We start from the raw sequence: 16,550 nt of genomic DNA, 5'->3' as shown, positions 1-16,550 counted from the left end.
ATGCTTGCTTTGAATTCAAAGATCATTATACAGTGGCACGTACCTGTACTACTTGTTTCTGTTGTTGTATTGGCTGTGTGGTTGAAATTTGCATTTTGTCCCGAGTGCCCCGGGGACGTTCACTGCCCACCGAAGTCATCATATACAGTATATACAAAACAATGTATGTACAAAATAGAAAATCTGAAAGAAAAAAAAGCATGAGTTAAGATATGGCTCTGATTGAATACCCAGATAACATAAATGCAGTAGCTTCAGCTTACTTGCCTTTACCAGAAACTCTTGTAAAGGCAAGATTCCTGAGGAAGCAGCTTAAAAATCCTATTATTAGATTTATCACAGTCTTTACAGTAAGAAGAGGGAATAGAGTAGATAAACATTCTTACGAGTTGACAATGGTCTGTCTAGATTTGTACTTGCAGACTACATCTCCCAGACTTTTCCAGGTCTTTAACGTAGACTTTATCTGCTACTCTGCTGGGATTCCAGCTCCAGCTATAGGACTCCTTTAATTTCTATGCTCTCTCCTGTCCTGTTTTGATGACTAGAATTTCACCACACTGGTACCAACTCAGAACACTAATGTAAACATCATATTCACAAACCAGACTGTTTGTCTCTTCCCTATCATTATATGTGTAGGAGAGATTTAAGGAGGTCATTGCCAACACCCACTCAACTCCTCATCCCTCATTTGCAAGAGAAATGCTGATCCTTGCCTTTAAATCCAGGCTCTGTAGACAGGGTTTGTGTTTTCTGTTCTCCCTCATACTAACAGAAACCATTTACCAAACTACCTATTACTCTGCTTTAAACATACTTTTGTTGTAGGCGTTCATAAAAGAAAAACCCAACCTCCCTACACACACACCACTGCTATCTTGTCTGTGACAGTCAGTTTTCATTTCAATTTATCCTCCATCACTAAAAACACTTGGAGAAAAAGCAATTTCTTATTCCCCCATGTTTCTGTGGCACCTAACACAAAACTACCTGATGAATATATAGCTTTTAGCAGCTCTGATAACTGAAAACAGATCTCAGAACAGTCACAGTCAACTGCCAAGTTTCTGTCCCCATGACACTGGGAAGTAAAACTGCAAATTTATGGAACCAAAGACAAAGACACACAAAGCTGCAAAGTCTTTTTTACTGCAACCCCAGCGCACAACCTAGCAGAGCAAATTGCTCTGGCACAAGTTTGGTATTGCTGAGCTCAGGGCACGATAATGCTCAAATGAAAACTGAGCAAACCACTGTGATTACAGACAAGGATGTGTTCAGTACCAAACCAGTCACTAGCCTTCAAAAGCAGTATGTATCCGAAACCTAAGTTGCAACAAGCTGCCACTGTTCAAACACTGATCCCCAGTGCTTAGGAACCTTACCTAGATATCAAAAAGACAATTAACCCTGTTATGATCTTCAGTTTAGAAATATATTTTTGTTGGCCAAAATTAAAAAAATAAAAAAAAAAAGCATCTTGTTCAATGTGATAGTTAAACTGTTCGACAGAACCTGAGGAAAAATGTATTTCCATGAACTTTTCCATATTTAAGAAGAAAAGGCTTGCCTTTACCAGGAACCAACCGTAGTATGATCTGAACAGGAACACAGTGTTTCTCCAGTTTCATGAATACCTTCACCAAAGCCAAGCTGTTTCACAGTCCCTTTGGGTGGTCTAACTTGGGTGTCTGCAAAAGGCCTGAACAAACAGGCCTTGGGATCACCACATTTTGACAGCCAGACACAGTCAAAGAGGTGATTAAGGAGGCATTGGGGAGGCAAGGACAATCCCCCAGACAAGGGCTGTATATATCGAAACAAGACACTGGAACTCATGATAAGGAAGCAGCAGATGGACAGAGAAACAAATGTAAGGACTATAAATCTCGAAACTGGACATTGGAATTCATGATAAAGATACAACAAACGGAAGAATTAGAAACAACCAGCTCTTGCAATTAGGAAACATGCTGACTCAGCAGATTCCTGACCAAAGGTAAAAAGTACACTGTGAGAAAGACTCGGGGTCTTCCTTCCAAAGGCCACTGCCCATGTCCTGAAGACCCCTGCCCACAATTCTTGGGAGGCTCTACGCAGGCGCAAGGTGCCAAAAGGCTAATTAGCATGAGAAGCGAGGGAAGGCGGGGATAGGTGATGAACATGTATGGGCACTTATAGAATATTGATAGATTGATTGTATAAGTTCAAGACTGCTTTCCGCTTTGGGTATGCACGATAGGTGGAGAGATCCCCCCCGTACATCCAGCGCTGCAATAAAGAATATACCACTTAAGGAGATTTCAGCTTCGATCTTTCAATCAGAGGGGTAACTCAAACTCCTGACAAAGTGTTTGACAGAAAGCAAAATATTAAGTAGCTGTGGACACACTCTGAACAAGTTCAACACTTATCTCAGGCTCTCTGCTCATGGCTGTCCACTGATACTTTAAACATGTTCACAGAATTGTCTAGGTTGGAAGAAACCTCCAAGATCACCTAGTCCAACCTCTGACCTAACACCAACAAGTCCTCCACTAAACCCTATCACTAAGCTCTACATCTAAACGTCTTTTAAAGACCTCCAGGGATGGTGACTCCACCACTTCCCTGGGCTGCCCATTCCAATGCCTCACAACCCTATCAGTAAAGAAGTTCTTCCTAATATCCAACCTAAAAACTCCCCTGGTGCAACTCTTGCCCATTCCCCCTCGTCCTGTCACCAGGCACGTGGGAGAGTAGACCAACCCCCACCTCACTACAGCCTCCTTTAATGTACTTATAGAGAGTGAGGAGGTTGCCCCTGAGCCTCCTCTTCTCCAGACTAAACAACCCCAGCTCCCTCAGCCACTCCTCATAAGACTTGTTCTCCAGACCCCTCAGGAGCTTTGTTGCCCTTCTCTGGATTCACTCGAGCACCTCGATGTCCTTCTTGTAGCGAGGGGCCCAAAACTGAACACAGTACTCGAGGTGCGGCCTCACCAGAGCCGAGTACAGGGGGACAATCACTTCCCTAGCCCTGCTGGCCACACTGCTTCTTATGCAAGCCAGGATGCTGTTGGCCTTCTTGGCCACCTGAGCACACTGCTGGCTCATTCAGCCAACTATCCACCAATACTCCCAGGTCCTTCTCTGCCTGGCAGCTTTCCAACCACTCATCTCCCAGCCTGTAGTTCTGCTTGGGCTTATTGTGCCCCAGGTGCAGGACCCGGCACTTGGCCTTGTTGAACTTCATGCAGTTGACCTCAGCCCATCGGTGCAGCCTATCCAGATCCTCCTGCAGAGCCTTCCTACCCTCAAGCAAATCGACACACGCACCTAACTTGGTGTCATCTGCAAACTTACTGAGGGTGCACTCGATCCCCTCATCCAGATCATCGATGAAGATATTAAAGAGGACCGGCCCTAATACTGAGCCCTGGGGAACGCCACTACTGACTGGCCTCCATCTGGATTTGACTCCATTCACCACAACTCTTTGGGCCCGGCTATCCAGCCAGTTTCTAACCCAACAAAGCGTGCACCAGTCCAAGCCAAGAGCAGCCAGTTTCTTGAGGAGAATGCTGTGGGAGACGGTGTCAAAAGCCTTGCTGAAGTCAAGGTAGACCACATCCACAGCCTTTCCCTCATCCACCCAGCGCGTCACTTTGTCATAGAAGGAGATCAGGTTCATCAAGCAGGACCTGCCTTTCATAAACCCATGCTGACTGGGCCTGATCGCCTGCTTGCCCTGCAAGTGCTGCGTGATGACTCTCAGGAGGATCTGCTCCATGAGCTTCCCTGGCACTGAGGTCAAACTGACAGGCCTATAGTACCCCAGGTCCACGCTCTGGTCCTTCTTGTAGATGGGCGTCACATTTGCTAGCCGCCAGTCAACTGGGACCTCCCCCGATAGCCAGGACTGCTGGTAACTGATGGTAAGCGGCTTGGTCAGCTCCTCTGCCAGTTCTCTCAGTACCCTTGGGTGGATCCCATCCAGCCCCATCAACTTGCGTACATCTGAGTGCTGTAGCAGGTCACCAACCATTTCCTCATGGATAGCGAGGGCCACATTCTGCTCCCCATCCCCTTCCATCGGCTCAGGGTACTGGGCATCTAGAGAACAACTAGTCTTGCCACTAAAGACTGAAGCGAAGAAGGCATTAAGCACCTCAGCCTTTTCCTCATCTTTTGTAACTAGGTTTCCCCCTGCATCCAGTAAAGGATGGAGATTCTCCTTAGTCCTCATTTTTGTGTTGATGTATTTATAAATACATTTTTTGTTATCTTTAACAGCAGTAGCCAGATTGAGCTCCAGATGAGCTTTGGCCTTTCTAATTTTGTCCCTGCACAGCCTCGCAACATCCTTATAGTCCTCCTGAGTGGCCCGCCCTCTGTCATAAACCCTCTTTTTTCTTTCTAAGCTCAAGCCACAACTCTGTTCAGCCAGGCCGGTCTTCTTCCACACTTATTTGTCTTTGATCCTTATTTCATCCCCATCCCCCTTCTTACCTAGTTTAAAGCCTTATATATCACAATCTTATACCGTATACAGTCTTTGGATCATCAGTGGGAAAACAGATATGTATCACCTTTCCTGAGGAGCAGTCCTTGATGCCCAGCCTCCTGGATGCTTGTTATCATTCACTTGTTATGAAGAAGGACCTTATAAATCTTTGGAGGTGCTTTTATCAAACAGGAAAGGAAGGTATTATCAACCAACATCAGGACAGTTTGCCTACCGCAGCATACATCTATCTAGAAGTCATCTGGTCATCTTAATATTTCCCTTTCACAGGCCAAACATGTAATATCCACCCCTCCTCTACCAACAGCCCTACCTTGGAAAGGCTCGCTTCCTCCACCAGCTCATTAACTCAATGCAGGTCCTGCATGGGGAAGAAGCAGCAAGCCAGACATTTGTCTTGCAAGACAGGGCCGGCTGCCTTGGAAGATCTTCACATGGCTCCTTCCACCAAAGGCAGCTTACTGCAGACTAATAATTTGTACAGCTTTCTCTGAAATGAGCTCAGGGGTCAGCTAAAAGCCTGGGTGAACTCAAGACACACGCACAGAGGTGAGGAGATAGCTGTAGAGTATGAACCAAACAAGTTATGGAGGTTCTCTTCAAAGACTACATGGAAAGGACATATGATCTCAGGTCACGCTCTGGTTAAGCTATCAATACCACAAGGAAAAAAATATCTAAGCAGCCAAAGTACTTCAAATAAGACTGGTGTCGACCACTAAAGCTGCACCGTGGTGTGTATTCTTCTATTAACCGCAATTGACTTGTCTCAAAACCCCTGTTCCCCACACCTCTAGTAACAGTGTCAGGAAGATACGTAAACCACAGTTAAACTGTTCTGAAAGTATGTACAACACTAGACATGTGCACGCATCAAGGACATGTCAGGCTTGCATCTGTCAGTCCCACCAACTGGAAGGCACAGGAGTTACACTGAAAGCTTGGTTTTATCTCCTACCTATCAATCACTACCATTACCACCAGGTTAGCTATACCCACAAGATGAGTCATCCATGCAACAGCAAAAACAAAACGTCAGCTATTAAATCACACAACAAAAAAACAACTTACTAGGAAAGTTAATCATAGTTTAAACTGGTACCAGAACTAAAGATGCTGAACTGTCAGGGTGCAGCTTTGGCTACTGAACTAAAAAAGGTGTATTGCAGCGATTTGCTCTGGTATAACCACCCATATCTACACAGCCCCCCCAGATTAACCCCATTTTACACATTCAAACAGCCCCGTAAGATTCAGGCTGAAAGCCAGGTGCTCCAAGCAGCAGAAATCAACAGTTAACATGAGCTGGGAGACAGGCCACCATGCAGACCCCATCATTTGCTCTGAACAGGGTCCCATCACCACGGTGGCACACAGAAAGCGGCACTGGGTGCAGGGCATGGTAAAATCACAACCTCACTCCCTTCTCCCCCAGCTCCCTCCCACATCACTGCACTTCTCCTGGAACAGCTTCCAAAGGAATTCTCTGAATAGAAACAGATACAAGCAGCAGGGCTAAAAATAGCCAAGTAGGAGCTGAGACATTTATGACATCCTCAAACTGGTGGAAATGCACTCAACTGCCTCAAAGAATGGCACCAAGTTGTTTCACACTATGACAGACACCGAGGAACAAAGTAGGGAGTGCCACCACGAAGCGAACTGGAAGGGGAGGGGGCAATTCTGACTTGCAACACCATCATCAGATCACATTACAGCACTACAAAAAGCAATGGTTAGATTACAAGCCACAAATGAAATAAAAGCAAATGCATGAAGTAACCCGTAAGGCTGCTCCTCTGAAAAGGCGTTAAAACCTCCTAATATCAGATTTTGGAGCCTACTTTCAGAGTTTTGTTGGCAACACTGAAGAGCTCAGATACCATTCCTATGCTTCTACCAAGCCCTGCTTCTTGAACTAGATCCTCAGGGAAAAAACTGCAAGACTGATAACTTGTGGACACCCGCATTGACAAAAAACAATGTAAACCAGAAGTCTCACTGACATAAAAATCCTTTAAATATAGCAGGATATTCCTGAATATCTTCCTGTAACTTCCCCAAGATCATATTTCACAGGGTTCATCTTAAGCAAGATAAGAATCCACCAAAATAAAAACTTTTGACTGACATATACCATACGTCACTCAATAAAAAATAAAGTAACAGTAAAAAGTTTTACCATCTGGAATAAAAAATTCTAGAAAGAAGAAACAATAGTTTTAAGACAGCATTGAAAGTTCCCTTCCTTAACCATCTTAAGTTTTTACTGTGCATAAAAACTTGATGAAAACTCATGGCTGTTTGATCCAACTGGAAAAAAAAACACCACCTTTGGGAGTCTTTTAGCTGTCTTTCAGCCCCACACTCACTGTTCCAGTCTCCCACTATTTTTATTTATTTTACCTGGCTTGGCTGCCACTCACTTTCTGCCAGCAGCAGGAGGCTCTCACTCCCCTCACCAAACCTCCCAGAGCCGCACCAGTTTATAATACAGGTGAATCTGCACAGAATCTCTTATGATTTTGAAAAACATGTTTTTCTTCCTTCTAGAACATCCTTCCTATCAATGGACCATTAAGAAATCTGTTTTTGCATTAATTTATTCACTTGTTTTCATAAAGCTTACTTTTTATTTCAAATGTGTCTTCTCGTATTTCGCAGGGTCATTTATCACTGTGCTGTACTAAACAGCCCCTGGTTCTGCAGAGGTATGCCAACTTCTCACTGTACAACACATTAGAAACCCCCAAAATGTGTTTTCTGGAATATCCTCAGAAAGCATTAGCTACCTGTCTATTTTACCAACCATCCAAGAGACCAAGCACTGCGCTGCAAGATCAAGTCACTTTTGACAGAAGTGGGCTCTTCACATCTCAGTTTCTGAACCAGCTAGCTTATTTATATTAATTGCAGCACCTCACCCTTAGTGCACGTGTGAGCCCTGAGATTGCATCTGGAATACACACACTGTTAATTGCAGCATACAACTCTAACAGCAGCATTAAAATATTACAACTATCAGCTTTAGCGATTACACTGTACTTATAAAAACACTACTGAACAAATGCTTTGGCAGTGACAGCCTTAAAGGCTTAAACCATTTCAGCAGATGTGTTGTAAACACCAATTTCACCCTAACAAAACAAAAAGCTGTATGGATGTGAGTGGCAAGCAAGGGATGAGCAAGGGATAAGATAAAACATTACAAGTTTTAGAAGTTGCATTACAAGCTTAAGTAACAGTTGTTTAATCACAACAATAATTTTCAGCCATTTACAGAATGTTACATAGAAATCCTAGCACAACAGGGGACTGTTACTTTCTGTAAAAGCCATGATGACACTGTAAATAAATTAAGAAAGCAGCAGTAGGCAAGTTTAAAATGCAGAACATTTTAAAGATGGTCTCAATTTAACACGAGGGCCGTTTTCATATTCAATGAGCACGCTGCGCAAAACATGGGTTTTTGAAAACTAGTGAGGAGAAGCTGACACACGGGTACAAGGTGAATATAAGTCATAATCAAGAGCAAAAAAACACAGCAACTCACCATTTCACATTCCTCCTCTGATAACAGCAAGAACCCTGAAAAGCCCACTCATCTAAGAGGGCAGCATTCACCCAAAGTTGCTATCAGCAGCAAGTGAACCGCTAAAAAGCTGCTCACCATCACCACTTGGGCACCTGCAGGGGTTTGGGGGTGTTCACAAGGATGGGGGCCTCTGACATGCAGGTATTGCCATTTTGGTCCCTTCGCTTTCCCTCGTCTAAAACCTGGACAACAATACTTGCCAACCCTTCTGCTGTGCTCTAAAACTACAGGGAAGAAGGTATTAGCATACACAGAGTTCTGATGTGCCCAAAAAAGAATCTTGAGTTTTTCAGATTGGTTGTCATAGAAGTTCCTGTGAGATCACAGCTACATCACAGGAAATTTCTCCCCAGGATCGAATACAAGAATGGTTGAATGCGATGAAGCCACTCTCAATACGTTGCATTTAAACGTCACTTAATACAGCACCTGAAAACAGCAATTTTAAGGAGAAATAAGTTTTACTTCCACTTATTCATGCAAGCCATTTGAAGAGTTATGAACACATCCAACAGAAACATTATGCCCTTTCCAGATTTTTTTTTTCAGAAAAAGAAGAGAAGGAAAAAGCATGTTTAAATAGATTATCTTGTTCCCGAAGCCAGAGACATAAAATGATTCAAGGGAAGTTCCCTTAAGTTGTTCAATATTCTACACATGATGAATAAAAGCCAGAAAATTCCCAGAACGTGAAGCTTCAAGAGTAAGGCCTTCCACATGAGTTAGGCATTAACATATATTCAAATGTGCAAGAACTTTTGACAACAAAACCCTTTGTCCAGTTGAATTGTCACAATCCCCATCAAATTAAAAATGTAAAACATAGCCCAAAGAATGCAACTGAATTGGGTCAGAAGAAAAACTAGGATTAAGCCTGAGGAGTCAAAAATCAACCTTACACACTTGTGGATCCATAACAGTCTGTAATTTTAGTTTATAGGCAACTAAAAATAATCCAATGTTTATCTGGGTCTCACTTGTCAGTGGAGATTTCAACATAGTGAAATACAAGTTGTTGTTTAAAAGCTAAAGTATACTGGTGTCAATCTAAAGTTCTTTCACTGTAAAGAAGTATTTCTTTGGCCAAACTTCCCAAATCTTCAGTCAAACATCCAATTGCTGCATAAGATTTGAAAGCCTAAGTTCAAAAAAAGTGTAATCCTCATTACCAGAAACCACCTTTTGTCATCACAAAAATAGGCATTTTAAAGGCACAATTTAATATTTGTTCTATTTTTTTTTTTTATTATTATTATTACCTTTGGTTTCAGTTACAGCACAGTACGATAGCGTTTTAGTTAGCTTTCAGATTCTTGGAGCCAAAATGTTTTGGATTTAAATACAGTTAGAAAATATTCCTGGCATCATGGAAATTTTTATTTTTTTTTACACCTGTACTAAGCATACTAGTCTTCATTTTATACAGCCTTAGAAAAAAAATAAATCAATGTCTTCCTTCCACTTTTTTTTTTTTTTTTTTTTTAATTTTGGTCATTTCAAAAATAATACAACATCTGAAACAAAGGAGTAGATGCTAAATACAGCAGGTCAATATTTTCACAGATACATCCCAGAAGCTGAACTACTTGGAAATTCAATTTAAAATAGGCCCTGGAATAGTTAAGCACGCCACTTCCCAACTGGTCTTTGAGATTTCAAGACAGTAGAGCTCCCCTCTTCTCTAGTCATAAAATCCCATACTGGTATAAATATATCCCAACGCACCTTTGGAAAAAACAGCTTAGTGTAAAGCTCTATTTTCTGTCTTTCATGCATTGCCTTCAGCTGGATGTTTTTAGACCTCAACTAGAATAAAGCAGATAGCATTTAGATATGCATTTTGGCAAAGCTTTGCAGTTTGAGCTCTGCTTATGTGAGGTCACTTCGCCTGGCAGAGAAGTTCCAAAGTACAAAGTTGAGATTCTTCAGGAAACGTAAGAGGTGGTTAAGGTCTCAGCATAGTAAACAGAAGGACTATGTGAGTCAGTCTCTAAACAGAGATGGCTTTCCCCACTATGAGAATGCCAGGAGAGAGAGCTTATCCTTTCCCTTTCAACATTTCTCCCTCAAAAGAAAACAAATATTATCTTTTATATATATATATATATATATAAAATGTATTTCACAGTATGTCTGTTCATATACAAACTTCTAGGAAAAAGGCGACTCAGTGCTGCACTACACAGACAAAAGCAGAACAAAAATGCACTTACAGGAGTACCAGGAGAAATAAGGTGCAAACCAAGCCCTTAACTTTCCAGCTGGCATTACTGCAGTCCAGCTGCTACACACTGAGCAACACCAGTTCATTGCTCTCTTACAATTACCTGAAAGGAAGGTGTGGGGAGCTGGGGGTCAGCCTCTTCCCACAGCTAACCAGGGATAGGACTAGAGGGAATGGCCTCAAGTAGCACCAGGGGAGGTTCAGGTTGGAAATGAGGAGACATTTCTTCTCAGAAAGAGCAGTCAGGCATTGGGACAGGTTGCCCAGGGAGGTGGTGGCATCACTGCCCCTGGGGGCGTTTAAGGAAAGGTTGGACATGGTGCTTAGTGACAGGGTTTAGTGGGGGATATTGGGGGTAGGGAGGTGGTTGGAGCAGATGATCACAGAATTGTAGGGGTTGGAAGGGACCTCGAAAGATCATCGAGTTCAACCCCCCTGCCAAAGCAGGTTCCTCAGAGCAGGCTGCCCAGGTAGGCATCCAGACGGGCCTTAAATATCTCCAGAGAAGGAGACTCCACAACCTCCCTAGGCAGCCTGTTCCAGTGCTCCGTCACCCTCACTGTGAAGGTCTTTCGCATGTTGGTGCGGAACTTCCTGTGCTCTATCTTGTGGCCATTACTCCTTGTCCTCTCCCCACAAACCACTGAGAAGAGGTTGGCCAAATCCCTCTGATCCTGGAGGCCTTTTCCAACCTTACTGAGTCTCTGATTCAGAGACACAGTTGCAGGACCAAGTATTTCGCTGGGCCGACGTAAGAAGGGGTACAGAGAAGAGGTTCCCCTTCCTCCTCCCTGGGTGTACCAGCAGGGTTCCCTATTCCTGTATTATTTCATTACTAACTTTCAGGGCAACTCAAAGCAGGAATTTTGTTTTCAAAGCAAATCAAAGGAGAAACCCATCCTATCAGCGCTCAAACCAAACTCTTCCCCCTTCCCAAACCTGTTGCGTAACCACCCCAAGCCACATCCTCCTCCTGTTCACCCACACTCCACAGGCCACTTTTTGCCTCTCTCCCCCAACACATTGCCTTAAGACCTGTTTAGTCAGAAGGAAAACACCATCAAAAGAGCATGCCAGCGACAGACCCCAACTTCTCTCTTATACAGTGCAGCAACTGGAAGGGGCGGAAGAGCCGCATGTCAGCATCTATTGATAAAGGGACCTATGACCATAAAACCAGTTCCCTACCACCCACCTCTCCCTCAGGTCCTGATGAGGGAACCAATGACAGCTCCAGCTGCCACGCTCTCCCATTTGTTCTCTCCTGCAGCCAGTTCCCATCCCAAACAGCCACTTAGCCTCTGCTAGGTGAAAAAGCTTTTCGTTACCACAGCCTGACTCAATGTTCAAAACCTGCTTGTTCTGGCCTGCAACGTAAGATGCATCACGCAGTGTGTTTTTATGCTCAAATTTTGCTTAGATATTAAAATCAGCTGAAAAGGGAGAGTTCTGGAGTTCCTTGCCCTATGTTTGATTGTATTTTCCAATAAGCAGGTCATTTCACAACTACAGAAACTTAGAATGCCTTCTATTGACAATTTTAATGGATTTGTTTACTGAGATGAAATATACAAGTTAAATTTTCTCTTCCCTCACTCCCATGACTCAAGCATTCAAAGCACTCCCCAGTAATGAACAGAATCAGCAAGGGAGATGAGTCATAATTATTTGAGGTAAATATCCTAGCAAAAAAATAAATTTTACCGAGGTTTCGTTTCAGAAGACTGCACAAAAAGGGCTGTCCCAGCTTCTCTCAGATTCAAGATCCCCAACTATGAAATACTTTTAGCCATCTAACTTTATTTTAACCTTTGTCTACAGCTGGGGGGGGTCTTGGGGTTTGATGGAAGACGGCTGGATTTGCAAGAACTGGAAGAATAGGTAGATCTAGTTCACTCGTATTTTACCAGGACTTGTCTAATTCCAGAAAGTTTCAGCTTTACACTCATTAAAAAGTAATTCCAAAAACCACGTTGACGCACAGAGCTTCATAAAATGGACTGCTCGGTATACAGAAGTACAAAAAGACCTTTTGTGAAAGGTTAGGGTGAGTTAAGTGCACATTAAACCCTCGTTTACAATCCGTGCAATTCCTAGACAGAACATACGTGGGACTTTGGCAATATTATCACTCCCAGATGATCAAATGTTTGACCCATTTCCCTCACAGAACTGATGAATTACAGCCCTCAGTTCAGCTAGCACCAAGACACCCAATTACCCCTTATTTACAAGCAAAGAAATCACTCTGATTTAAAATACCTTATTGCATTTTCACAGCATTTCCCTACGCACATCTCCAGCGCCCACTCAACTTTCAACCTGCAAGCAGTCACGGATGACTGTTACCTCCGCCCCTCCTAAACTCCATCCCTAATCCACCGCCTTCTCAAAGGCGCGCAGGAACAGATGGCCTTGGGTTTGCCCAAAGGACTATGGATTTGTCAAGCAGTTGAACCCAGAGAAGGCAAAGCTCAAGGGGGATCTCATCACTGTGTACACAAACCTGAAGGGATGGTGGAAAGACAGAGCTAGGCTCTTTTCGGTGCCCAGTGCCAGAACAAGAGGGAATGGGCACAAGCTGGAACACAGGAGACTGTCTGCACAAAATGAAATGGGTTTTCACTGCACAGGTGCTGGAGCACGTGACCCCAAGAGTTTGTGGAGCCTCCCTGCTTGGAGACCTTCAAAAGCCACCTGGACGTGGTCCTACCAGCCTGTTGTAGGTGACCTGCTTCAGCAGGGGGTTGGACCAGGTCATCTCCAGACACTCACTGCCAACCTCAGCCAGTCTGTGGCTGGGTGAAGAAAAAAAGGAAGCAAATCTTAAAACTAGAAAGCTGTATTAGAAACACCCCACAAGCAGCTTCATTTGGGACAACTCTTAAGCTCCAGCAACTCTGCTCAGACAGTCATAAAGAAAAGTGAAAGCTTAATCATTCCTGCAATTAAACCAGGCAGTGAGAGAGTCATTAGGACTTCAATCCAGCAACACATCAAGAGATGAAACGGTAGTCAATGAAGACTGGAGTATACGTATACAGTTGCAAGCAATTTTGTGTTTGCAATCATAGCAGAGACCTATTCAATAAAGATAACATCTTTTCCTAAGATGCAAAGAGAAGTTCCTGGATATGGCTGTTATCTGAACATCAAGAAGCAGCAAAGAAACCCAACAGGTTGAGGATGTGTATCAGGAGCCAGAAACTTTTCTCAAACACTTGAAACAACTTTTGCATGTTAGTTAACTTGCCTCCACCAAGCTCATAACACTGGATTTTGATTTTAACACTGAATTTCAGACAGCTACCCCTTGGCACCTCACCACATTCAAAACACTCAAATCCATTCAGTGGCTATCGAAATGAAGCAAAATACAAGGTCGGGAAGCACAGTGCTGCTCCTCCTCATCACATTCAGGCACCCAAGGTTAACAACGATAAGCCAGGTCATTCATATTCATCTTAAAATGGATCACAAGTCAGTGCTCTGAAAAATGTGGGACTGAAAGCTAGAATTAAAGCCCAGCAGAAGACATCTGACCCTTGGGGTACCCCCCCCCCTCAAAAGGATGGAGCACAATTTCTCAAATGCAGCGCTGTACATACAGCCCAATAGCAGAGCAGGGTTTAGCACCGGGATGCCTCACACATCCACATTGCTAAAACAGCATCTAAGACAATAAGCACTTCTAAAAAGTGAGGATGAAAACACAGATTTTCAAAGAAAAAATAAATCGGTGGTTGCCTCCAAGAACAGGGCAACAGGCACTGTGTGATAATACAAAATATCAGTCCCATGTTTACCATAAAACAGCCATGATTCAGTTAACATTTAAAACCAGAGAGGAAACAAAAGATTTAAGAACTATATGCTCTATTCTACATTATTTTATCCACCACTCTCAAAACACCTGTCATTAAATAGTTTTCTCAAAAGGAATCTCAATGTGGTCTCTAAAGCAGCTTCCACAAAGACAACTGGACAAAAGAGAATTATTGCAAAGGAATTGAGAGTTACAAGAGTTACAAACAACTCTGCCCAAAGGAGCTGTGCAAAGTTGGTCACATAACCTATATCTTGCCAGCTCTACAACCTGGAGAGAACACCAACAAAACAACGTGCTCAGCAAGAGTTAAGATGCAGTAAAAGCAAGCCATGAGATCTCAGGCAGAGTGTATCAGCTTTAGTCTGCCTGTCTTCAGCCACTGTTCACTCCTCACAGTATTGAGAAGTCATGGGGGGAAAAAGGGCTGAAGGTAACACACTTGTGAAACAGATTGCAAGAGCCCCCAGATGGACTGGGAGCTCTGACAGTTGGTTGGCCAAAATTAAAGAGTGTCCTTTCACATTAGAGCAAAGCAGAGAAACCTTTTGTACAATTTTTTGGAATATGTGAACCTTAAGTAATTGCAGAGGAGCTTCTTTACAACCTTTCATCCCAACTCACACTTTAAAGAGCATAAGTTGTTTAGGGAAGCTGTATGAAAAACAATACAAGCCCAAACTGGGTCCCTGAAAAGCAAAGAGGACGCAATGGGCTACCAGTGAGCAGACTGCAACAGAAAAATAAATAAAAGCTCCAGCAGAAGGACAACACTGAAGTAGGTATTACTTGTATTTCCTCTAGCACCTTCTATTCACTAGTTTTGAAGCATACAAATATAACACCAAGTTTCTTTCAATCTATTATCTAATGAAGGGGACAAGTCACTGGGCTTCTCTTTTACCAAGGTCATATAAGGCTGCTGCAAGTCTGAAAGCAGGACACATTTTTTCAGAGTCCTGCTCCTGTGCTTTTATCAAACAAGAGGCAAAGATAAAAAGATTAATAAAATATAGATATTTATTTTCTTACTCTTTGACAAATAACCTATTCCAAGTATGGTATTAAACAGTACCAAAACTATAAGTAAACATTACTAGTAATGCTAATTATCAGAATATTAACATTCTATGATACACGCATTTCTGAAGCACTATTAAACAGCTTATTATTCTGCTATGATCACTATCACTAGAGGGACATCAGCAACAAAAATAGAACAGAGCAAAAATGTGATGATTACTTCATTTAGGACCATAAGTCCATGGAAGAAATAGAGAACATCAGAAATTGCTTCCACAATTGCAAAAAAGACAGCTAATAATAATAATAATAAAAAAAATATAAACCCAATAAATAGTAGATTCTAGTAACTGGCAAGACTTCGTTGATAGGATTTTTCTTAGCTTCCCCTACACTGTAGCAGCAAATTTAACTCCTATCTGGAATGGTCAAATCCTTTTGTAATTCATGGCACCAGGAGCTTTTTTGAAGCCTAGCCAAAACAATGCAAGTGAACCTGCCTAAATGTCTGAATTTCCCTGCATTTGATTTTATTACTATAAACAAATTTGTAATCAATACACTGATAGAAGTGCAGCTAGAACAAAGAAGAACAGAGATTGCCCAATTCCCACTCCTCCCTCCCTCCTTGAAGTTACCAAATGCTCACCCATTTTCCAGACTACACATCAAAATCAGTTTACACCAGTTAATCCAGTTTCTTCGTGTAACCCTCCAGGAGTCCCAAAACATCATTAATGCTACAAACTGATTTAGTTTAGCTTGCTTCAAAGTTACCTAGGATAAGATTAAAAATAAATTCTTTCAACAAGTTAGGTCAAACCACCAGAGATCAGGCTGAGGTATAAACACTGAATCAGTCAGGTAAGAATTCAAACCCATACTCCTCTGGAGAACATGATACAACTGAGAGAATTGCTGAAAGGGCCTGGTAAATACAAGAAAAAAAAAAAAAAACTGAGCTGCTGCCCTTTGCCGTACAGGGCTCCATTTCATTGGAAAGTGCAGTTCCGCCAGGCCTGGCACATCCTCCCCCTCCCCTCTCTCACACTCAGCTCCAATTTTTTTTTTTTTTTTTTTTGGGGGGGGGGGAGCGGACAAAACAAACAAACAAAAAAAACCACACTGCTCTCACACCAGGACAGCCCCTCCATTTCGCCAGCCACCACAGAGGGGATCACCTTGATCTGCTGTTTTGTTCTGAGCAAACATCACTTAAATTGAGAGATCAAACATCACTCGAATTGAGAGATGACTGGGGCCTGAGTGCTGCTGGAGAATGGAAAAGCAGGCTGGTCTCGCGACCTTCCTCAGGCAGAGCCCAGCACAAAGCCCTCAGTTTCTGTTTCACACGGCTCTGCACGCTCCTCCC

At 42.8% G+C, this 16,550-nt stretch overlaps 1 protein-coding gene across 3 annotated transcripts in view; it reads right to left on the bottom strand.

The window, feature by feature from the left end:
* LOC116501378 (ubiquitin-associated protein 2-like) overlaps window positions 1-16,003 on the bottom strand; it is a 115,776-nt gene extending 99,773 nt beyond the window's left edge. Inside the window, exons 1-2 of one of the 3 annotated variants that reach the window (XM_032206897.1) lie at window positions 15,828-16,003; window positions 44-183 (exon numbers count right to left, since the gene is read on the bottom strand). In XM_032206897.1, the coding sequence (XP_032062788.1) occupies window positions 44-183; window positions 15,828-15,831 (144 nt within the window). In that variant the 5' untranslated portion in view covers window positions 15,832-16,003. The remainder of the gene's footprint in view (window positions 1-43; window positions 184-15,827) is intronic. The other 2 variants (XM_032206898.1, XM_032206899.1) reach the window with 2 other exon arrangements.
* Between the last annotated feature and the right edge of the window lie 547 nt (window positions 16,004-16,550).

Source organism: Aythya fuligula, chromosome W (assembly GCF_009819795.1).
Source record: "Aythya fuligula isolate bAytFul2 chromosome W, bAytFul2.pri, whole genome shotgun sequence".
NCBI classification, from domain to species: domain Eukaryota; kingdom Metazoa; phylum Chordata; class Aves; order Anseriformes; family Anatidae; genus Aythya; species Aythya fuligula.
Note: the sequence above shows the minus strand (reverse complement) of the source record. Positions and strands in the feature narration are given on the sequence as shown.